Consider the following 22,303-nt stretch of genomic DNA (forward strand, 5'->3'; position numbering starts at 1 on the left):
CGCACGGTATGAAGGAAGTTTGGGGACTGTTCAGCTGCGTTTTGCTCGTGTATGTAAGCAATACCAATCATCAACTCTCTCTTCCCCTGGTGTAGGTAATAGTCGCATTCATTTTTGTATAGCTCTTCAGTATCAAAGGCTCTAGGCCTTTTGGTTGACATTAATTCATCTCCGCCATCCTGGATATTGATGAACTGGCTCATTGCTTGTACCCTGCAGTCGAACATTTACTGACCGCAGTGGAGCCCACACGCTCGCCTGCAGCAGACTCACCGGTCGAGATAGAATCGTTCTCCCGGCACTGGAAAGGGCATCTCTTGAGCTTGGAGCCCGGAGTCCTACACGATGGACAGTTCCCAAGATAGCAGCCAGAGATCTATTAGACCTCTAACACCATCGAGGCTATGACTCAGACTCTCGACGCAAGGATTGTCAGCGCCTGGACTCACAAAGGAGGAGATCAGAGCGGCAGCTTGCAGGAGGCCGAGAAAGAAACTGTAAGCATAAGAAACAACCTGTTGGCGCGACAAGCGCCGACTGCTCTTAACCGAGAGGCGGTAATGATCTCCGCCCACTCTTTCTCTTGCTGGATCAAGAAGATTCTGCACCATACTAGGCTTTTCTCCTCTCGTTGTGTTACATTTATGAAAGTCTAATACACCAAACACTTCAAATTCTATTTAACCACCCACTTCACCTTCTTCTTCACACAAGCAACTCTGACTCCAGCAACAAAGCATGGATTCGCTTGCAGACCTCTGGGCTCGCTCTGGCAAGAAGAATCAGCGTCTCTACCAAGGCGGTACAGGAGACATTGTCAAGGAGCTGGAGGCATGGGTTGGGCGTCGCAAGGCCCACAACAACGTGTACATGGACGTAACATGGAAGATGTTCGATGTCATGGATTCGCTTCAACAGCTTTCCAACCAGCCTAGTGGGGTTCAGGAAGAACATGTTCTCGGGATGGTGGCTACACAGATGGGCAACCTTGACCGCAGCCGGGTAAGTCATGTACCAATCGTTTGAAGCCTCGACCTCTAATTTAGACCCAGAACCTTGAGCAAGAAAAGGAGAGAGAGACGCTTCTAGCCGACTTCTTCCTCGCCTCTCTCCGAAATCGTGGTATCCGCTGGCCACAGATGCCTCGCACCGAAAAAACTCAAGCCGATGCGGACGTCTGTGCATTTCTGGGGACTGTGGATCAAGGTTTCAATCCTCAAATGGAGCTGGAGATCTTGGAGGACAGCACACGTATTACCCAGTGGCAAGCCGAGCTCAGAGAAAGAGACGCCATACGTGCACAGGAGATTGCCAACGATCCTATACCTGGAGTGAACACCCACCCCATTGGACTGGTCGGAGCTCGGTTCAGGCAAGAAGTTGGCAGAGACCCTACGATATCTACGAGACAAGCTCTTACCAATGCTGCGCATGGTATCATGATTCCAGACGCTGTGGACTTTGCTATGGGTGGCAGTTCTACGAACACAACCAGCACTCCTAGCGCCACCCGCGAAGCAACTCGCGCTACGGGCGAGAATGCCCCTACGACAGACTATGCGGCTGTCTACATTGCCGACATGCTTGGCAATATCAACATAGCTACGGATCCTTCATCCATTACCGTGGCCAATTTACCTGACAGTATGAATACTGCTGCGGCTTCTTCATCGAGCAATGCTCCTGCCGCCCCTGACATCACATATGTTGCTCTGGAGGCTTCGTCCAGCACTCCCGCCAACACCTCTGTCAATACAAACATCACTGCGGTTACCGAAACTGGTACCAACGATCAGACCCTGCCTGGAACGGATGGCCAAGACGAAGTCAGCAAGACAACAAAGGCTAAGAAGAAGAGAGAGGGTAGGAAGAGAGCCAAGGCTCGAGCAAAGGAGGCGGCAACGGAAGCAGGAGATTCCGTTGGCAATGATGATGATGACGACGGGGATGTTCCGGACCTCATGGATGATTGAGAGGGTACCGCGATTGTATATCATCCTCGTGGCCGTCCGGCAATGGCATCACCACCAGAAATGTTGCATGGTTGAGGAGGAAACTCGCTCTTAATAGCAAGAATTGCAGAGTCTATCCTAGGATATGTAGAGCCTGACGGTGTATCTTTGAATATGAAAAACCATGCACCTCACAAAGCTTACAAGATGTCGAACGCAGCAGTGATAGCGTACGATCACCGAACTTCACAACCATATCCCTAACCTTGATTTCAAATCTCTCTCCATCTGCTTAGTGACCTTAGACTTTTGTATTTAACTCGACAAGAAAAGTATTCTGTCTTGACGCCAGATATGGGTAGAGGATCTGTGCGACTACACTGGCATTACGCCGACAGAGGACATCAGGATCCTCCTACATGCTCGTTCATGGTGTATTCTTGGGGTTTAAGTTCTAAACGTGAATTGACTGGGGCCTTTTCCTATTTGGGAATGGCAACTCGTTACGAGCTGCTATTTACAAGGAGTGAGCCATGATGACGATGTTTTGGGGGCTCTAGTTCTGTCTCGAAACATCTTGAAGCCAATTCGACGTCTTTCATTGAAACAAGGTAAGCAGCCCATTGTCTAATCGTCTTACTGCCTCCCATCCCTCAACTTTCAGGAAATGCGAGTCCTCGGCTCTCTCTCAAAGACAATCATCATCACCCCACCTTCAACGTCATCATCCTTTCGTGCTTTCTCGCTGCTTACAAAACCATCATCCAGACTCTACCATCCCACAACAGACTTACAATCCAGCCATCAGATTCGAAGACTTTCATCCACACCGCTCTCCAATATGTCTTTCAGTAACGCCAAGGTGCCTGACGACAAGCCAGCCGATCCTTACAAGGCCACAAACCTCACAGATCCCGACCTCAAAGAGAAGGTCCAGGACCTCGTCAGCTTCATGGAGTCGTGCAAGTTCGGGATGATGACCACGCGGATTGAGAGCAGTGGTCTCCTCACATCCAGATGTATGGCATTGGCAGCCAAGGTAGGCCCATCACCTCCGGACCGTCTACAATGGCTACTCCGCTACCAACAACCTAAGCTAATCAGGTGCTCTCTCACAGGAAGGTGGCGGCGTCGACCTCCTCTTCCATACCAACACCGAGTCCGGCAAAACCGATGATCTCAAGTCCGAACCCAAGATCAACATCGCCTTTCTCAATCCCACTGGTGAATGGGCCTCTGTCTCCGGCGAAGCCGATATCGTCACTGACCGTGAAACGATACGCAAATACTACTCTCCTGCCTTGAAAGCGTGGCTAGGCGACTTGGAGGATGGCAAGCACGATGGAGGACCAGAAGACCCGAGGATTGGTGTCATCAAGGTGAAGGCTCTGACAGCAACCTATGCAATTGCTACCGGCACTTCGTTGGGGAGAGGTGCAGATATTGTCAAGGGGGCCATCACCGGTGCAGCGCCGAAGGTCAACAAGTTGAGGGAGATTAGTGAGGAGGAGTTGCAGCAATGTGAGTGATGCCCCAGCGTCTCATTCTGTTACCGCTACTTGCAGATTCCTTCCTCAGGGACCTTTTCTCTCGCTGCGGACCAGTCAGAATTTGCAGTCCAGCAAATCATACCATGCTAACCAACTGTGCGTAAGACAGGGCGCCGAGAGAACAGCTAGATAGCAAACTATGATCTTAATCTTGAACAACGTCTGATGAGCAGCATAAGAGGCAGAAAACAAGTAATCAAAACTCCGGTCGCTACATAGATAGTGTCCAATCGCAAACCGAGCTTGCCCGAAATGCCTTCAATTCCCATGAACCGCTATCTCATGTTGTGAGACAATGTTTCCGGTCAGATCTGCTGATTCGTTGCACGTGCATGGGGTTGGAATTCAGCACCTCAGCCCTATTGTGCTTATATACTACGCACACAAACTCCATAGAAAAACAACAAGGCGTTATTAACTTCAACACATGGCATCCTAGACACCAGTCGACCGTCTCAAACCTGTCCAGACGCTTCTATTAGCCTGTGGATAGGTAAAGAGTCAGAACAAATTGGGAAACGTATGCCACTCATTCACTTCTAGAATTTGCTAGTAGCTGCAGCTGCACTAGCGGTCTCTGAGTCCGAGACCTCACTTCCAGCCTACTTTAAGACTCAACAATAACCGCCATCACCCATCCTCATCATCCGATAAAAGATGCCTCTCCCTCATCTCCCCGTAAGAATGACCAACTACGTCAACTCCCTTACGCTCAGTGCCAGAGGCAATGGTCTCGTCGCCGGCGGCTCGCTACCGGCGCAAGCTTTGACCAAGCTCATGAGCCACGGCAAACGACTGATCGGATACCTCAAGCAGCCGCGTGAATCTGAGACCGAGTGATTGAATACGCACCGGCTGATGACTTGCCAGGCGTCCAGAAGCTGATCCTAGCTTACATCGCCAGCTTCTCCGTCGTCTTCGCGTTCCTAATGCTCCTTGGGTTTGGCCCTCTTGGAGTCGGAGCAGGTTCGTCTTTTCCCCTTTGCCTGGGTTTACAAATGCCGTTTGCGAGATGGATTCTGTCCTCTACGCCTCCTCACTGCAGACCCTCGCTAATGCATCCAAGGCTCTCTCGCTGCGGCCTTCCAGTCTGCGGTCTACGGAGGCTTTGTGCCGGCCGGAGGACTTTTCGCAACCTTGACGTCGATGGGGATGCTGGGGACTCTGGCGCCTCTGTTCCTGGGTGTTGCTGCCTTGTTTACCACGGCGGTTACGGTGATGGTGTGGGGGTTCCGCGTCAGGCGTTGGCGGAATATGAACAAGCAGCATAGGTAGCTCGTCGGCGAGCACGCTAATGGGCCACGATTTCCTACCGAGCACCCAACGTGTCTCAACCAAAGCATTTATTAACCAGACCAGTCTGAGGATCCTGAATGGATCTGGCCAGATCTTGTTGGCATCTTTAATCGGAAAGATCCCACGTCATGCGATCGAGGCGCGGAACATTCTCTCCACGCAAATAGCCCGGCTGTGCCTGTTTCAACCACGTTTCTGGCAATAGGCGACATTAGTTGCGCCCATGTGTTTATCTCTTCTTTTCACTGGATCCTTGCGTCAATTTTCCTGAACGTTACAGAGCTTGCCGCGTGCCTTCTGTCCTCTTACTCTCTACTGAAGAAGCAGTGAATTTCTTTATCTCACCCGTCCTCCTCCGTACCTGAAGACCAATCCTTCTTCATGTCTGAATTCTTTGTCCACTGCTTGAACCGTGGGATATCTCTAGGTAGCCAGCATGCCTCCCTTCTTCAAACTGTTCCACCAGCTCCCCATGCTGCTCGCCATTCTCAATCTACGATTTCTCCTAATCCACGCAACGCCGACATCCCACGCCTCACAACTCTCTTCTTTGTCCAATGACCTCTCTCCAAGGACTCAGCCACTCTACAGCGCAGCCCTCACCAGTCATCCCAAACGCGCCCAAGTCACCAAAGGTACCTTCTACCGCGGTCTGTGGTCCCTCGCCCTCACCACAGCCACCTTCCTCGCCCAAGGTCCATCCTCCTCCGTAGCCCCCGCAAGCGACGTTGAACTTTTCGCCCAGCAGATTCTAGACAAAGTCGCGACAAGTATCGCTACGGGTGCTACCGAGAAGACCGCTTTCGGTTGGGGCCTTGAAGGCATCTCGATTGCCTTTGCAAGCTGGATCGACCCCGTGACTAACGTTGCGCCTGGTGTGCCGGTACGTTATACTTTCCACGGCAATTCTTCCCCCTTCATGCTCTGTTATGAGTCATCAGGCATGTCTCAAGAGTTCTCTGCTCCGAAGACATGTCTCGCGACCCAGAATTCCACCCGAAAGAGCAATGCTGACTCCGAAATCATCAAGTGGGAGGTTGTTCAAGAATTCGTGACGAGGTTCGTCTTGTGGAGAGCGCAGCGGGGCACCGTATTGGCCTTCTCTGGCAACATCTGGGGGCCTGGTACGTACATTTCTGAGTGGTTCCTTCCCTTTCAGTACTAAAATCTGAGTTACGAGACATGTCTCCGGGGCACAACGCTCTTTCTAATGACCACTGCCCAGCCCTTTTTTGCGAGTCTGAGTTTTGCCTTTGAACAACAACGCTGACTCCGAAATGTGCGCAGGTGGGCAGTGCATCAAAATTGTGTTGGAGGTTGCGGGGACCACTGGGTTTGCGGAGGTTGCAAGCAACATTTTGGATAGCGCGAGTGAGATTCATGGGGGTGGTTGAGGAGGTGCCGTTGCCGTGAGAATTGCTAGTAAAGATCGCTAGCAGTGCTATCTTTTTCACTGCTGATGTTGCCAGTGCTGGTGTAAATCTTTCGCAGCATCGGTTGCCAAATTGCCTGCATTGTGGTCAAGTTGTTCAACAGTATGTTGAACGACTACTTCCATGATGTGTTGAACGATGTGGTGAATGCTATGTTGATCATGCTTTGAATGATGTGTTGAATGATGCTTTCAACAATGAATAAGATACTGGATGAGCACTCGTACATCCGTCACCCGCTGTATCTGCAGCGGTACAGTCCCTAGCGAAGGGCCAACATGAACAGAAAGCAACGTTTCTACTGTAACGTGTTTATTGTACATCAACAGACCGATTGTATGAGTCGATGCTCAGGACTAGAAAGGAAGGGAAAAGCTGGCTGTTTACCCGTAGGGATGCCATTAGGGGAAATTCCAGTTTGGGACGGCAACTGTTGTATCTGTTGTGCCGAACTAAAATATCATATCCAGGAAACTTACCGTTCATGGCCCAACGTCTCCTGTTTGTTATTGAACAGCGAGATGAAACTTTGCTGGTGCTGTGCCGACCCTTTGCCTGCTGGATAAAGTGCCAAGACACTTGGTCCTACCCACAAAGTCCTCCTTTTAAGGTGTCTGGATGGACGGCTCGCTCTCTCCCTATGCATCTTGAAGGATGGCAGCGCCACATATACCAAACCTCAACACACTACGTAATGCGCGAGGAACAAGTCGTGGCCGAGGCCGTGGTCAAGGATCGGGAGGCCCATCTATTACAAGCTATGAGGAGGACAAAATCGCCAAAGACAAGATCGTGCAGCAGACTGATCAGGACGCCAGTGTCTCCAGACTGAGCGCCGTTGAGGCTGGATACCTGGATGATCCATTTGCCAAGTACTTTGTGTCGGGAGAAGGGCAAAGGAGACTCCCAATCATCAACAGGGGTACCTACGTTCGTACTAAAGCCATCGACAACTTGGTGGACGAGTTCCTCTCCAAGAATCCGGCTCAAAGGAAGCAAATCATATCCCTTGGTGCTGGATCTGATACACGTTTCTTCCGCTTGATGAGTCGAAGACCTGTTCCCCACGGCAGAGGCATTCAAGAATGTCCAAATGTCATATACCATGAAATCGACTTCCAAGCGAATACAATTCAAAAGCTTCATCCCATCAGAAAGCTTAGTGAGCTTTGCAGTCATGTTGGGGCCCCTATGACCATTTCTCACAGCACGAACCCCTCAGAGGTTTACAATGACGATACTCTTCACGCAGACCAGTATCACGTTCATCCTGTTGATCTTCGAAACCTCGGCCCTTCTCGCCCCGCTCCCCGTTCTTTTGACTTCATTGATATTGCTCTACCCACTCTCATCATTTCAGAATGCTGTCTTTGCTACCTTCCTCCAGCTGCGGCAGATACTGTCGCGCTGTACTTCACACGGCATCTGTTTCCTGACAGCACGCCTGTTGGATTGATACTCTACGAGCCGATACACCCAAACGATCCCTTCGGTAAAACCATGGTCTCAAATCTAGCCGCGCGCGGCATCGTCTTACAGACGCTGAAAAGATATGGATCCTTGGAAGCGCAAGCAGCCAGAATGAAGTCATATGGACTGGAGGGTACTGGAGGGGCGAGCGTTAAGAACCTTTGGGACAAGGGCGTGGAAGGAAACGAGAAGGAGCGAGTGGCAGGCTTGGAGATGGTGGACGAGGTTGAGGAATGGGAGCTGCTGGCCGGACACTACTGCGTTGCTTGGGGCTGGAGGGGGGGCCCAGAGGATGGCGTATGGGATGGCTGGCAGAGTATGGCGGAACAATTGGGTGGGAATTGAAAGTTGGATCATGGAAGGGAAGGCCTGCAAAAGTTCTGGAATTGACTTGAACGAAATGATGAGATATGAGGAACGAATCCCTCTTGACTTAAGGCACAGAGGTCACGAGTCATGAATTTTGGTGCCACAAAAGGGTACCATGCCAGACTTTTGGTTTTTGGCTCAACACAAGCTAGACTCAATGCTTACGTAGGGTCTGAGCCCATGATTCGAAGTTTTTGCTCTATGTTGGGCGTTTCCTCCATGCTGGGTATCACACATGTTTCCTTTCGCACTTCGGAAAGCCAGACCGGCAGGCGGCAAACATGCAAACACTCAATCATCTCAACCCAGTCCTCACTTTCTCCCACGTAGACCATCCCACATTTCCTCGGCGTGACTGCATCTCTCCCACTTTCAGTTTCTCATCTCATCACTCCAGCTTGTCCAAATGTTCCAACCTCGTCAGCACAACCTGCTTGCTCGTCTCCTCAATCTCACCAGCCAGGAACACTTCATCTAGTATCGCGTAGACCTATCACACAATCCGTGTCAGCCATAGGCTCATCCCGCATCCGACCACCAAAAGAACCACGCCTACCTTGTAGAAGTTGAAGACCAAATCCAGCTCACACACGTTGCCAAAGAAACTATCCAGCACCTCGACGAAGAAATGTATTGCTTCCAGATACGCCAGCTCGTTGTCGTTGGCGTCCACGCAGACGCAGAAGAAGAGACCGGCGTAGCGCCGGTAGACTATCTTCAGAGAGCGGAATTCGACGAAGTTGGACTGATGCTTTTGGTCCCGAGGAGCGATGAGGCGGTGGACCTGTTGGTGTAGGGCGTGAGTAGAAGGGTGGATTGGGGTGGATGGTGGGCTGGACCGGGAGGGGGGATGGCATGGGAGGCACGTACCTCGCCCTTGAGCTTGATTTTCTCTTCATCCTGGGTCTTTGTTAGATATGACCGCGGGATTGGGGAGGAGGAGGAGGAGGATGAGGAGGAGGGACTCACGCTGTATGGAGCGTACCATTTCGCTAGACGGGTCTTGCCTCTGGTGGAAGTCAGCCCATACAACATCGCTACGAAGGCATTGGGTATAGAGCGTTAGGCGGTGGGACGCACTGCCGATTCTGGATCAGGATGAAAGACAGCACCATTTGTGCGATTGTAGGACTCTCACAGCTCGTACCATTTGAGGTCGTACGTGAGTTGATTTGGATGCCAAATATGGGCCGGATATAGCCGGAGGTAAGCCAAACTACTCTAGTAAATTTATGAATTGCAAATTAAATAAGAATGCTTGGCAAAACTGATTCAGCTCCGCCTCCGACTTTTTGTTAGCGTCATTTATAGAAAATTATAGAGAACGTACTTGCTACTTTTATACCAGTCACTATCGTCTACTACTTTAGTTAAATATTCGTAATACCGAAGCTAGTAGATATATAAGACGAGGTAATACTATTAATATTCTATCTATACATATTACTACTAACTACTTATCTTATATCGAAATTAAAAAAGACTATTATAGTAAGAAAGATATTAGAGGCTATTAAAGTTACTTCTACTATTATAAATAGTAATTATTTAATTCTATTTACTACCCGTTAGCTTTACGAATAATAGATAGTAAATAATTTTAAAGTAGTAAGTTCGAATCTACTACTTCACTTAATAGTTACTATTAAGTCTTATAAAATACGCTCTAAAGTAGTACTCTAAAGTAGTATTATATATATATATCGCGCTATCGTTAAGTTCTTTCTTCTATTAAGTTCTTTCTCTCTATCGCTATAGCTAGAAAGAGCTTTCTTATAAGATATCTTTAAAATAGATATAATAACGATAATGAGAAATAGCGATAATAATAATAGCTATAAGAAGAGATAGTAGCTTATAGTATATAGATATAGATATACGTATATATTAGTAGCAGCCCTTATGAAGGCTCTGCGACGTTCTTACGAAGACTCTATAGAGCTCTATTTAGATTTAAATAGAGATATCTAGCTATTAAATAGATATTCTCGAGATTAAGCTTTTTTAGCTAAGTTGCTAATAGTATAACATTTATACGAAGAAGATTTCTTCGTTATTAAGGCCCTATAAGATCCTATATATTAAAACGATTAATAGATATTTATAATTACGAATTAGATTTAAATAGTTACTATTTAATAGTAAGATACTATTAAGAAACTAGTAACTATTTATAAGATTAAAAGTAACTTTAATAGCTCTTAATATTCTTAACTAGCTAATTAATTACTATTTCTTTATAATAAGTATCTTAAAAAGCGTAATATTATTATTCTAAATAACGTTAATATTTACGTCGATTCTTATATTATTAAAGCTATATAGATTAAAGACTATCTCGTTAAGTATCTTCCTTTATACTTATCTAACTATAATTCTATTAAATTAATATTTAGCGTTCTTAAGGCGTAAATACGACGTTATTTTAAGACCTTTCGATACGTCTTTTAGAACGATTTTAAAGAATTTCTAAAGTATATAATCGATGTTAGTAACTGTAATAGATTTACGATAAAGTATTTTAAGTAGAGTACTATAGATTATATATTTAACGACGAAATTAAGATATTTAAATGAGATTTAAATTATTATTAGAAATAGCCTCTACGAAGACTCTACGATAGTTCTATAAAGCTCTATAGAGATTCTATAGATAGATATTTAGATTTAAATAGAGATATCTAGCTATTAAGCGTAGATACTCTCGAAATTAGCTTTTTTAGCTAAGTTGCTAATAATAGTATCTACGCTTTATTTTCGAGTTGATTATAGCCTATAGAATTTAGCTAATAACTATCTCGAAGCGATACTAGCTATAATCGAGGGTGATACGCTTAATTAATAAAATTTAAGAGTCGAGGGTTTAAGAACGCTTAAATCCCCTATTAAAAATTAGAATCTTTGTTTTTTAGAGGGTCGCTCGGGTAATAGTCACGCCGAAGGCGGGCTCTGAAGCCGAATATTTTCGGGCAGGACGCCCTATTTCAATGAGGACATTTCGGGTAGGACGCTTTATATAAATGAGATTTTCGGGCAGAACAGCTCTATTTCAATGAGGATATTTTCGGGTAGAACGCCTTAGGGCAAAAAGCCTAAGCAGACGCCCGGGAAAGAAACCCCGAGGCCGGCCAAAATAGGCCTGAAATTGTATGCGCTAAGGCGGGGTTACAGGCTCGGAATATAGCCCTATTTCCACATTGTACCGGTGCGAAGGCGGGCTAAAGGTCTTTCACTTGGTAGCCCCGTAGGTAGAAACCCCAGTGGCAATTTCAAGTCCCGCAAATGAGCGGGTATTTAGACGTCTTCGGGGGAGTAAACCCCGGAGTATAGGGTATGTTGTCCTTAAGATCGTGGATCTTTCGGGGAGTGATTCCCCGGAACGTCGCGATTTTTGTATCATCTTCGGAGCTCGAGGACGAGCTTTCTAGAGGGGGAGGCATTGTTAGGAATAGTCTCTACGGAGGCCCTGCGACAGCCTTACGGGGCCCTATAGAGGCTCTATAGGTAGGTATTTAGGTCTAAATAGAGATATCTAACTGTTAAGCGCAGACACCCTCGAAACTAGCTTTTTTAGCTGAGTTGCTAATAAGTATTTAATTATAGAGATAATAGAGTAGTTATAATAAAATACTACGTAATATTAATTAAAATCCTTTATCTTCTCTATAATCTTCTTCCACAGTCCCCGTCAAAAGTCATTATCCCCCGAGGTTTACCCGGCTACTGCTGGCTTCCCACGATTATTATATACATTTCTATGGAGAATTTACCACAAATCCGACTTAATTAATTTAGAAGAGTTACCCTCTCGTAGTATTCGATATCGTTATAGTATCTCCGCAATTCTAGCCTTAATTTCCTCGAGAGTAATACGATTCCACTTCTCCGCTCCTGGACCACCGTGCGAAGCTCCTATTGTGTGTACTAGTGTCCACTATCGCGGATATCGACGGCTTCGAAGAACTTGGCTTTCTTACGCGTAGTAGCTTTATAACGATATAAACTGCGTGTAGAGGTGTAAGAGAGTATACTATACTTCATTAGTCACTATTTAGAAGTATCTATAGTAGTATTTTGGTGGGAAGCCAGCAGTGGCCGGGTAAACCTCGGGGGATGATGACTTTTGACGGGGACTTGTTCTTAATCTAATTGTTTTAGAGTATAAGCATGTTGGTAAGTTGAAGTAGGCTGATATAAGAGTGGTAAGTACGTTCTCTATAATTTTCTATGAATGGCGCTAATAAAAAGTCGGAGGCGGAGCTGAATCAGCTTTGTCAAGCATTCTTATTTAATTTGCAATTCATAAATACTTTGGGAGGACCATCTCAGCCAGTACTTCCAATAATCCACCGCTTAAGGACAGGAACATTGTGTGTACACGCTGTCGCTGTTGGCGTCCAACCCTTGACTTCGATGTAGGGGATAACAAGATACTTCATGAGGTAGTTGAAATGGTACAAATTCTCGAAACTATGACGAGAGCTGCGTCAACGAGGAGGTAACTTTGCGATGTCTAATGATCTTGCCGGAGTGGTCCTGATCAGCTTCCTGGTTCCACGAGAAGGATCCCGCATACCTTGCAAAGAAGACACAAATTCCACGGTATCAAGCTTCCAGCTTTTCCGGGCGTCGATCTATCTTTCCGTTTGCTATAATCTCGCCAGCCATCATCCACAACTTAGGCTTCAGATTTTGGTCTATGAGACGTCTGTGATAGAGACTCCTTGCGTGAGCAAGGGTCGCAACCCTTTCTAGGAAGATTCTGACGGCTTTATTTTGCTCGAGGGTCCTCTGTTTCCGCAAGATGTCGAAGCCGAGTGGGACCATGATCTTGATATGATGTCGAAGCCGACTCTAATGGTCCCTACCTAGATCCAAACACTCAGATAACATTGTTGACCGCTCTGCTGCCAATTGTGTTCGTCCAGATCTACCTCTTGTTCAGTACAGCAGATTAGACGGAGACAAATTAGTGCAGCAGTTAACAACCGGAAAACCCTTTGAGCCTTTCCGGGGATTCGTGCAATGTCTCGAAATCTGTCGCATTAAGGACAGTCTTCGGGCACCTTCGCTATTGGGTGAGTCAGCAGGTGTCGATGGAGCATTTGAATGGCTGGAAAGCCTGATACGGACCTCAGGCGATAGCCAAACCGAAATTGACCTGGTAGATCGAAGTTGGGACCGTGCGAAGATAAAGATGGTAAAGATTGTTTAGATACGGACAGGAGAGCCAGAATTTGGATCGTGTCTTGGACTGCGTCCGCCGTGAAAGACAACCTGTTGACAATGGACCGTACTCCACTTCGTAAAATCGAATGGCGTTGTTTCCCACAATACTATCACACCAAGGCTGCCCACCACGGCCCCGGTCACCCCCCTTTCTTTCCCTCTCTTGCCTTCTCCTCCAGCTCATGTCTCTCCCAACAAAATCCCTCCACCCTCCTCGCGTCCCTCCTCAGCTCCCACCCTGGCACACCAACCAGCGCCACCACCAACACCGACCCTAACATCAACATCGCCATCAACCACGCAGCCATTATTCCATAGGCCAGTTCAAGTCTCCACTCCCCAAACGTGTACGGCGGCAAGCTGTTGCATGATGCAGGCACGACGTACATGCCCCACAGGTAGGGCACATCCCACATTAACACAACTCCGGAGAGCAGATACGTGAGTTGACCACACGATTGGAAAGGGGGGGGGGGGGGGGGTGGGTGAAACGCTCCCTGTCATTCATCTCGAAGGCCACATGCTTCAGATCTTGCCGTAAATCCGGCTTGTAATAAAGAGTCAGACCTTCCAACCAGTCTGCGGCATCGGATTGAGGCATCGGCCCGATGACGCTTTGCTGGAGGTACGGGAAGATAGCAGCCCGTTCTTCAGGTGTGGCTGCCATGATTCTCAATACTATCCTTCAGATTGGTCTGAACGCCAGAGTGTTCAAATTGCGGAGAATACGCAGTTTTTCTCGCCTTGCTCATCGGGATGGGAGTACACGTAATATACGGAATGTGTCCTGGGGTCATTGCCAATGTAAAGCGGCGGATAGACTGGGTCGGCACTAACCTCCACTCTTATCTCACCCCACATCTCACCGTAAGAGATGAAAAGGAAGGTCGAGAGTGAGATGAGATCATCAGAGGCTGCGGTCTCGATAACGCTGAAGCCTCTTCGTTGTAAGAATTTGATGTCAAGGGCGTTGAAGACTGGGTCTTGCAGGTAGATGTTTTCGACGGTGGGTTTGGTTTCCAGCCATTGATTCGTACCTTGCCAAGGGATTTTGACGGCTATGTCTGGACGCACTCAGCAGTTCGACCCAGCTCTCAAAAGTAACGGGCTGAGATGAAGAGTCGTTGTGGGTTTTGTAGCATGGAGATGTTGCGTCCGCAGAGAAACTACCAAGATACAGACACATGCAGGAGTTGATCTTGAGACTCTCTTGCTTCAACAATGCATGGGTGAAGAGTACAGAATAGTTCTTGGTAGGCAGCCGATGCTGTCCAAGTTTTCGTGAACAGTTCATGTTTCGTCAATAGAGTCTGACTGGTAATGCCTGATCTTGGAGGACATTTCGAGCGTGCCGGCCGTTTCGGCATTGCTAAGCCCAAAAATCGCTCTGCGGCAATAGAAGTGGACGGCTTATGCGGTCAAGTCACTGCTAGAACTGTGTGCTAACGGGTTGTTCGTATGGGTATGTGGTCCGAAGAGAGTGGGGTCGATGTTGACGGCTTGTGTCACCGCGAGGTAGGAAATCTGAAGAAGGAACCCTCAATTTCCTGGTTTTATGAGAGCGCGATGGTGGATTTCCAGTTTCACTATCATGTCTTTCGATTTCGGCAGACCTAGTTCAAGTTCGCAAGGGACTGTAGGTTAAGGGTTCTTCAACTCCACTTTGTCATAAATAAATACATCATTTCGAGCACCGACACCAGCGACGAGTTTAGCACCCTTTTCTCAATCCTACATGTCATATGTACCTCGTAAGCTCCACATAGCAGCAGTATGTATCCACGCCAGCAAAAAAAATCGGCTGCTAATATGGAACAGGCGTCAGGTATTGTTGCATGTCCGGAGAGCCTGGTGACATTATACTGCCCAAGGAGACCTCAAACCCACCATCATTCTCCTACGAGGGGCACCAATGCCGCACGGCTTTGACCATTTCACGCCATGGAAATCATTTTCAGCGGATGGAATCCTCAATGGCGAGCCCAATTTCGTGCCATCCAAGCCGATCTCGGCGGCGGTCTCAAAAAGAACCGAGTCTCATATCTCACGATTGAGCACGTGGGGAGCACGTCAATAGCCCATCTTGTCGCGAAGCCGATGCTTGATATTCTTATCGTTGTCGCCGACGCAGACTTCAATGACAGTCATCGAGAGAGGCTCAAGGAAGTGTTGTGTTTCAGCTGGGATTTGCATCACGGAGGCTATTCGTACAAAGGCGAATCTAGCATCAAAGGCCGATGGAACTTCATGCTTCAAGGCGTGATACCCGAGCGGAAAATCGCAGTCGTGGCGGAGAACAGCATCTATCGGAGGAGCTGCTTGGCAGTCAGAGATACGTTGAAGACACACTAGGAATTGCGTGAGCAATATGGTCAGGTCAAGCAGCTCCTAGCGCGGACATAGAATCAGCGCATCATGCAATATTCTATGGCTAAGAATGAAATCGTAAGGAAGGTCCTGAAAAAGGCCGGATGGACTCACGCAGAGGTTGATGAGAAAGAAGGCAGGGAGAAGAAAGGGTATCCTGAGATTTAAAGGCCCCAGACGGGAGGAAGCATGCGTTCGACTCGGCAGAGGAAAGGGGGAAGACAGCGACAGCGAGCTTCTAAGGTCTACTATATCAGGGTCATGATATTCAACAGAAATTCCACCCTTATTTTTCCCTTCGGAACGTCTTCGGGGTGCATAGTCGAGCGCAACTCAGCTTGACGTATCAAGCAAGGAATCGAACTCAGGCCTTAAGTTCAGGGTCATAATCATGTTGTGTCAGACGACCTGGAAATGAATCAACATAAGCTTCCATCTCGGGAATTGGGAAACAGTGAAAGTCTGCTGTCCCGGAAACACATTCTCGGACAATTTCAAATTTGCCTAGTCTATTCGAGCCTCAGTGTTGGAGGTTCGACAGGCAGAAACGCGTCCAAGTGTGTATGATCTCCCTTGATAAGCACCAGCCTGGCATGAAGCTTCTCTTTGATCCATATCAACCTTGGCGGCGGACATCGCGTTCGTCATTCTTCAATACATCTCTCGTCAACCAGAAAACCAGGTCGAGATTCTCAACCGGTCAGTGCTGAACACCGCCATCCTTGAACTATGTATTTTCCTTTCGACCGATCTTCTCGTATACAGTGCATCAAATGAAGTGTTAAGCATCGTAATTCTGTTTAACACAGTCCTCTTCGCACGTTGGGACAGATCAAGGTTCTTCAACATCGCAAATTTTGAGAGTCGTGTTAACACTTACTTCAGATTCACGGTCAAATCGTTTCTTCAACACAGATAGATCCCAAACACAAATCAAGATGGAGGTTCCGAGCTCTACAGAGCCTAGACTCCGTGTTCTTCTTCAACAGTCTTCCCCGGGTTGAAGGCAACCAGCGGGAGACTGCAAGATTTGGTCGTGACTTTGACCTTTCTTCAACACATTTCCCCTCAACATCCTCGAAATGCTAATCCGAATCGAGGCTCTTGACGGGATGTCCAGAACCGCTGGACGAGGACCAGAAAGCCATTGAACAATCAGGAGCATTCAAACATTGAGAGGCAGGCAAGCTGTCGAAAATAGCGGCGGTCTGGGGCGTTACACCCCTCATTCTTGCAACAATTTCCTAGAAATAGCGTTGTCCTCAGAAACATCTTCGATGATGCTGTTTTAGTCGCATTTCTGTGGGTTTGTACCTCTTTCAACCGTCAGCCCCTTCCGATATAACGTCATCCCACAACCCCCTCCGCAAAGGCAAAGTCCGGATTTATGCCCTAAACCCCGAGTCCTCGCAACCTCAATTGGCGGGCCTCAGAATCTTGACTTACCTATTGTTTACCATTCCCGTGAATCGATCATGCCATACCTGACCATTCCCCACGGCCGAATCTTCTACACCGACTTCCAACCCCACGACCTCCCTCCCCGCGCGACGCTCATCTTCCACCACGGCCTCGGTTCCACCCATGCCTTCTACCGGTCTATCACCCCCGCCCTCACCTCCCCCCCGCACAATTTCCGCTGCATAACCTACGATACCATCTCGAGCGGGCTCTCCGATCTTGCTTCCGAGCCTCAATCAATGCAAGGGTTGGCACAGGATGCGATCGAAGTCCTGGATGAGCTGGGCGTGAAAGAGAAGGCGATCTTTGTGGGACATAGCATGGGTGGTGTCGTGGCGTCGGAGATAGCTGCTACCAAAGGGGATAGGATAAAAGGGTCGGTCATGTTGGGGCCTCCGTTGCCCAGTCCCACTGTTGAAAAGACGTTTGAGGGACGGGTAAAGGCGGTAGAAGAAGGTGGGTTACACTTTGCGGAAGTGCGTTCGTGGATCTGAAACAGGGCATGTGAAACTGAATTGGCAATGGACAGGGGGAATGGAAGCAATGGCAGACACCATCCCTACTGGTGCCACTGGCTCCAAATCAACGCCTCTGCAGCACGCTTTCATCCGAACGCTGCTACTGAGCCAGAGACCGGAAGGGTATTGCTCGATGTGCAAGGCTCTAGGAGGCGCGTCGCCGCCCGACTATGCTGCCATTAAGATGCCGACGTTGATGGTCGCGGGGGAGGAGGATAAGAGCGCTCCTTTGGCTGGGTGTGAGGAGATATTTAAGAGGACTGGAGGTGAGAAGAGCATGGAGGTTGTCAAAGGGATGGGTCATTGGTTTTGCATTGAGGACCCCGAGTCGATTGCGAAGCTGATTGGAGCATTTGTTGAGAAAGTGATACAGGGAAATTGAGCCAGTAGCAGTCATATAGGACGAGATTAAATTGGATTGCAGGAACGCTTTATGGTATCCATGAAGGTTCTGGAATCATGCCTAAGCGTGGGCAAATTGGCTGCTGTACCTCCCACCCGGACCTACCTCCCACCCTGTCCTGTTGTCAACAATCACTGGTCTATGGCGGTGATGGTGAGATCGATGCCCACTGCGGTCAGGGCTGCGGCTTCGGCGTCGATGGGAATGAGGTGAGGAGTCATCTTTGCTCCCGTGATGACGCCGTGTGGGCTCGTCCGGTTTCGCACCATCATCAAGTCTAAATCCCTCTACATCATCGGCTTCTCGTCTCCTCCTTCTTCTCTCCCGCCGTCTTTCTGCCTCCTCAAGCTCCCTAATCTCGCGACCCTTTTCCTCTGTCCATTTCTTCCTCTCGCGCTCTACTTCCCGCACTCCGGCTACCCCTTTCTGAATCGCAGACAAAGGATCGTCAGCTACAGTCCTAATCTTCTCCCTTTCTTTCCTTCTGGGATCTTCATTGCCCCATACATCTTTTGAAGGCGCTTCTACTTCTCCACGTTCATCCCCAACCGCGTTGATTTTATGGTACCAAGGCTTTTGACCTATAGCCTGCTTAAAGCCAGCCGCATTTGAGAACCGCATAGTGTATTGATCCTCAAACTCCTTCTGCTTCTTCGCCTTCTCGGCCTCAACTTCTGCATTCTTGGGTGCGTTGTGCCTTGTTCCATCCACAGGAAACAGGTTGATGTGACCTTTCACGTCCGTAATTGGGGCATCACTGCTCTTTTTGGTTTTCATTTGCATCTCGGCCTTCGCTGGTACGAGAGCGTTATTCTCCTGAGCGAATCGTATGTCTCGGTCGGTGTCATCTTCCCCAGCAATTCTTTTTCTTTTCCTCTCCCGATCGGGCCTATTCTCTCTACTTCGCTCATTTCGTTCTTCTTCAATTGGAGCTCTGGGTGCTTCGAAGGGTAGACCGCGGAGTATCTGTATGCGTCGTTCGGCATCGACTTCCTGCATACGCTGTTCCTCGCCCTCCTCCCGGGCAGCAGCTGCAGCCTCGTCGCGCTTGACCTTGGCAATGTTGTCGGCATTGTAGACGTTCCATGACTTCTTTCCAAGCAGGTGTCTAAAGTGATGTAAGCATTGATTTCAGGGCCGGAAGAAGAGACAGAGACTTACAGAGGCATGGTAGGCTTTATGGAAAGCGAAAAGCAAGTCCAATATTCGAAAGACGAGTAAGGGTCTACCTTAGTTAGTGTTGAAGGTTTTGGTACCAAGGTCGTTATTAATGGTATTGAGTAAGGTAGCTATGAGTGCGTTATTTACGTAGCGGGGTACTAAGACCGGTAACGTGCCTTGGAAATTGATAGTCATTCAGGGAAGGTGGGCCGGTAAAGCTAATCCAATTACCTTAGCGAAATGTAATACTGGACTCGAAAAAGACCAAATTCCTATCTTCATTCCTTTCACATGGTCTTTTCCATGTATTCATGAACTTTCACTCTTGGAGTCTATTTTCCTTTCCGGAGGCAGCTTGAGGAACGCTTGCCAATTACCGAAGCCGCAGCTGGCCTGCTGAAATCGTATCCTGATTGCTTGCTTGAGTTTGATGCCTGAACAAGGAGGCTCCTTTCACAAGCTTGTGTGCTGAAAAGCCTTGATTTGTGTCTTGCGTTTGAATACTCTATGCTGATTGGGGTTGAGTAGTCGCTAGAATGGCTGAAAAGTCAGGGGCGAAGTACCGGCAGGAAATTCAACAGGTAGGGCTATATCCTTTGCCCTTTAGATGAATGAGACATTTCTTTGCCTACAAGAACACATCTGATGCATCCTGATTCGGTGGAGTGCGGCCATTGAAAAAAGCTGCATACAAGTAAAATCCTACCAGGAAGAAGTCTATGTCTCGTGTGATTTGAACGGCAAAGACGTTGTCCCAATGCCGTAGATTTGTTACGAATGCGTGAGGTTACGGTCAGTGTACTTGCTGTCAGAGAGACAGTAACCATTATGTCGAAGAAGCGGCTCTGTTTACAGTCGGACCTGTGTTGTCACTTTTGCCTCAACACTTCCATCCTTCTTAGCAGCCAGGTCTGATTTCACCCGGAATTACCAGCCATCAGGCACTATGTCTCTATTGAATAAAACATTTGTTCCACTTCCAGGGGAAGAGATAGCTGAAGGCTACAAGCGCATTGTGCTGATACCTGCTCTCGAACAGATGATGTTCGTGGCCGGCGAAACGGGAGAGCCATCAAGCGAGACAACAACACTCATCGAACAGATCGTCCACGAACAAGTCATAGAAATGGTCAGCCTCTCGATCAGTGTGTGCTTGCGAAGCTAATGTCAAAGTAGCTCAAAAGATCCACAGCTCTTGCTACTCGACGAGGCTCCCGCGCAATCACCACCGCTGATCTCTTTTTCCTGATCCGCCACGACAAAGCAAAGACTTCTCGTCTGAAGACATTTCTTTCCTGGAAAGATGTTCGAAAGAGTGCCAGAGAGTCTGACGACAAAGGAGGCGATGCCGCGGATGCTGCAGTAGGGGATGATGCTCTCGGCGGCGTTGATGTCGCTGGTGGACCCTCGGTGCCTGTCAGCGAACTATCCAAAAGAAGCAAGAAGAAGGTTAAGCTTCCGTGGGACATCTCAAGCTTCTTCACCGAACAGCTGCCGGAGGGTGAAGACGAGGATGACGAGGAAGAGGAAGAAGCAAATGCTGCTACCATTGTCCGCCTGCAAGCAGCCGACAGACGTACCAAAGGCATGACAAGGGATGAATATGTTCATTACAGTGAATGCCGCCAAGCTTCTTTTACCTACAAGAAAGCCAAGCGATTCCGCGAGTGGGCTGGGTTTGGCATCGTGACTGACAGCAAGCCCAACGATGACATCGTGGACATTCTGGGGTTCCTGCTGTACGACATCGTACAGACCTTGACGGAGGAAGCGTTGAAGGTGAAGCAAGAAGAAGATCTTAACAAGTCTCGCAACGGCGACTCGGATGCTCAGAGCAAGAAACGCAAGAGAGAGACTGGACTGTTTGACCCGCCTGAGGAGGGTACGACGCCCGTGACTCCGAAACATGTCAGAGAGGCTTTCCGAAGATTGCAGGAGAAGCCCATCCCAGGCAGAGTGAGGGTTTGGATGGGTGGTCCCAGGGCTTTGCAAAGGACTGAGTTGAAGTTGGTACGTTGTTTTGCCCTACTACATGAATTAGAAGTAGCTTCGCTTATGCCATACTAGATCTGATACATTGAGGCTGGCTTTCTAGCATTTGACACGGCGTGATAGCTAGGGAGCTAACATTTGATGCGGTATGATACCCTTAATGTTGACTCTGGATAAGGTATGATACCCATGCAGTCATTGACAGAGGCGTTGCCAGTTGGTGCGTGGTGGCGTCGGAGCTCGCAAAAAGGAAATCCCCCTCTCATCTATTTTCGGAGCTTCGGTATTTAGTGGTCTCATAGGCCATAACGTCAACTTGTGTAGAGTTGCTTTCATACGCCTTACGCCACGCTTCTGCCGGACAGAAAACGCCGAACTTTGGTTGTTGGTCGTTGGAGAATGGGGTGTTGCCCTGGGTATATGCCATCTCGCGTGCTCACTCAACATATTATGCCACCCCCGACCCCCTCATCCTCCTCAGCTTTGATTCCAACACCCCCGTCCGTCTTTCTTCTCTTCTCATTTCTCTTTCTCCTCTTCTCTTCCCTCTCCCGCTCATCTAATTCCTTCCTAACCTCCAACCTCTTCCCCAAATCGACCACATCCCCCACCCCCTCTTTCTCCTCTCTCCTCTTCTGAGCTAACCACTCTAATCTTTCCCTTACCTCCTCCAGCGTCGCCCTCTTCACCTCCCCAGTCTGCCCGATAGCCACCAGATGCTGCCGCGAATTCAGATGCTCAAGGAACTGTAGATTGTCCTTGAATGTCAAATCACAGTCCGCACAGTAGAACCCCGCCCCTCGCCCTCTCTTCCCCGTAGCCGCGCCAGCTGGTACGAGGGAAGTCTTGCCGACATTGTTGGAGACATCGAGACGGGCAGTGCGTGATTCGGTTTCTTTGGCGTCTGGAGGTGTGGACGCGCGGGGGAAATATTTGCGCCCGGCAGCCTTTGCTTCGGCACGAGCTGCGCCCTCAGCTTTGTACTTTGTTTCGCGATCAGCTGCTTTGGCTGCGTATTCGTTTCTGTCCCAAGTTTTGCGGAACGAGGTGTCGGATGCGGTGGATTTTGATGGGCCGGAGCCAGACATGGCTTGATGTTAAC

At 48.5% G+C, this 22,303-nt stretch overlaps 11 protein-coding genes across 11 annotated transcripts; 7 read left to right on the forward strand and 4 right to left on the reverse strand.

Moving 5' to 3' along the window:
- Positions 1 to 738: 738 nt before the first annotated feature.
- HO173_006574 (uncharacterized protein) lies at positions 739 to 1,973 on the forward strand (the record flags this gene model as incomplete). The annotated part of the gene is made up of 2 exons (XM_037308483.1): positions 739 to 1,002; positions 1,053 to 1,973. 2 exons carry the CDS (start codon positions 739 to 741, stop codon positions 1,971 to 1,973), a joined length of 1,185 nt encoding a protein of 394 aa, XP_037164749.1.
- Positions 1,974 to 2,793: 820 nt separating this feature from the next.
- HO173_006575 (uncharacterized protein) lies at positions 2,794 to 3,631 on the forward strand (the record flags this gene model as incomplete). The annotated part of the gene is made up of 3 exons (XM_037308484.1): positions 2,794 to 2,991; positions 3,071 to 3,473; positions 3,612 to 3,631. 3 exons carry the CDS (start codon positions 2,794 to 2,796, stop codon positions 3,629 to 3,631), a joined length of 621 nt encoding a protein of 206 aa, XP_037164750.1.
- A 555-nt stretch (positions 3,632 to 4,186) lies between these two features.
- HO173_006576 (uncharacterized protein) lies at positions 4,187 to 6,192 on the forward strand (the record flags this gene model as incomplete). Its single annotated transcript, XM_037308485.1, has 6 exons — positions 4,187 to 4,322; positions 4,373 to 4,468; positions 4,569 to 4,738; positions 5,226 to 5,681; positions 5,829 to 5,922; positions 6,086 to 6,192. The coding sequence occupies 6 exons, from the start codon at positions 4,187 to 4,189 to the stop codon at positions 6,190 to 6,192; spliced, it is 1,059 nt and encodes a 352-aa protein (XP_037164751.1).
- A 693-nt stretch (positions 6,193 to 6,885) lies between these two features.
- Positions 6,886 to 8,046, forward strand: HO173_006577 (uncharacterized protein; the record flags this gene model as incomplete). The annotated part of the gene is made up of 1 exon (XM_037308486.1): positions 6,886 to 8,046. One exon carries the CDS (start codon positions 6,886 to 6,888, stop codon positions 8,044 to 8,046), a length of 1,161 nt encoding a protein of 386 aa, XP_037164752.1.
- Positions 8,047 to 8,458: 412 nt separating this feature from the next.
- Positions 8,459 to 9,185, reverse strand: HO173_006578 (uncharacterized protein; the record flags this gene model as incomplete). The annotated part of the gene is made up of 5 exons (XM_037308487.1): positions 8,459 to 8,560; positions 8,627 to 8,854; positions 8,941 to 8,970; positions 9,040 to 9,079; positions 9,151 to 9,185. 5 exons carry the CDS (start codon positions 9,183 to 9,185, stop codon positions 8,459 to 8,461), a joined length of 435 nt encoding a protein of 144 aa, XP_037164753.1.
- Positions 9,186 to 13,439: 4,254 nt separating this feature from the next.
- HO173_006579 (uncharacterized protein) lies at positions 13,440 to 13,966 on the reverse strand (the record flags this gene model as incomplete). The annotated part of the gene is made up of 2 exons (XM_037308488.1): positions 13,440 to 13,723; positions 13,792 to 13,966. The coding sequence occupies 2 exons, from the start codon at positions 13,964 to 13,966 to the stop codon at positions 13,440 to 13,442; spliced, it is 459 nt and encodes a 152-aa protein (XP_037164754.1).
- A 1,274-nt stretch (positions 13,967 to 15,240) lies between these two features.
- Positions 15,241 to 15,834, forward strand: HO173_006580 (uncharacterized protein; the record flags this gene model as incomplete). The annotated part of the gene is made up of 2 exons (XM_037308489.1): positions 15,241 to 15,465; positions 15,703 to 15,834. 2 exons carry the CDS (start codon positions 15,241 to 15,243, stop codon positions 15,832 to 15,834), a joined length of 357 nt encoding a protein of 118 aa, XP_037164755.1.
- A 1,307-nt stretch (positions 15,835 to 17,141) lies between these two features.
- On the forward strand, positions 17,142 to 18,027 carry HO173_006581 (uncharacterized protein; the record flags this gene model as incomplete). The annotated part of the gene is made up of 2 exons (XM_037308490.1): positions 17,142 to 17,583; positions 17,657 to 18,027. 2 exons carry the CDS (start codon positions 17,142 to 17,144, stop codon positions 18,025 to 18,027), a joined length of 813 nt encoding a protein of 270 aa, XP_037164756.1.
- Positions 18,028 to 18,108: 81 nt separating this feature from the next.
- On the reverse strand, positions 18,109 to 19,217 carry HO173_006582 (uncharacterized protein; the record flags this gene model as incomplete). The annotated part of the gene is made up of 2 exons (XM_037308491.1): positions 18,109 to 19,156; positions 19,210 to 19,217. 2 exons carry the CDS (start codon positions 19,215 to 19,217, stop codon positions 18,109 to 18,111), a joined length of 1,056 nt encoding a protein of 351 aa, XP_037164757.1.
- A 528-nt stretch (positions 19,218 to 19,745) lies between these two features.
- On the forward strand, positions 19,746 to 21,282 carry HO173_006583 (uncharacterized protein; the record flags this gene model as incomplete). Its single annotated transcript, XM_037308492.1, has 4 exons — positions 19,746 to 19,790; positions 20,249 to 20,338; positions 20,386 to 21,219; positions 21,277 to 21,282. The coding sequence occupies 4 exons, from the start codon at positions 19,746 to 19,748 to the stop codon at positions 21,280 to 21,282; spliced, it is 975 nt and encodes a 324-aa protein (XP_037164758.1).
- A 359-nt stretch (positions 21,283 to 21,641) lies between these two features.
- On the reverse strand, positions 21,642 to 22,289 carry HO173_006584 (uncharacterized protein; the record flags this gene model as incomplete). The annotated part of the gene is made up of 1 exon (XM_037308493.1): positions 21,642 to 22,289. One exon carries the CDS (start codon positions 22,287 to 22,289, stop codon positions 21,642 to 21,644), a length of 648 nt encoding a protein of 215 aa, XP_037164759.1.
- Positions 22,290 to 22,303: the final 14 nt, after the last annotated feature.

This window comes from Letharia columbiana (genome assembly GCF_014066305.1).
Source record: "Letharia columbiana isolate WasteWater2 chromosome Unknown Sc0000019_s0, whole genome shotgun sequence".
NCBI lineage: Eukaryota > Fungi > Ascomycota > Lecanoromycetes > Lecanorales > Parmeliaceae > Letharia > Letharia columbiana.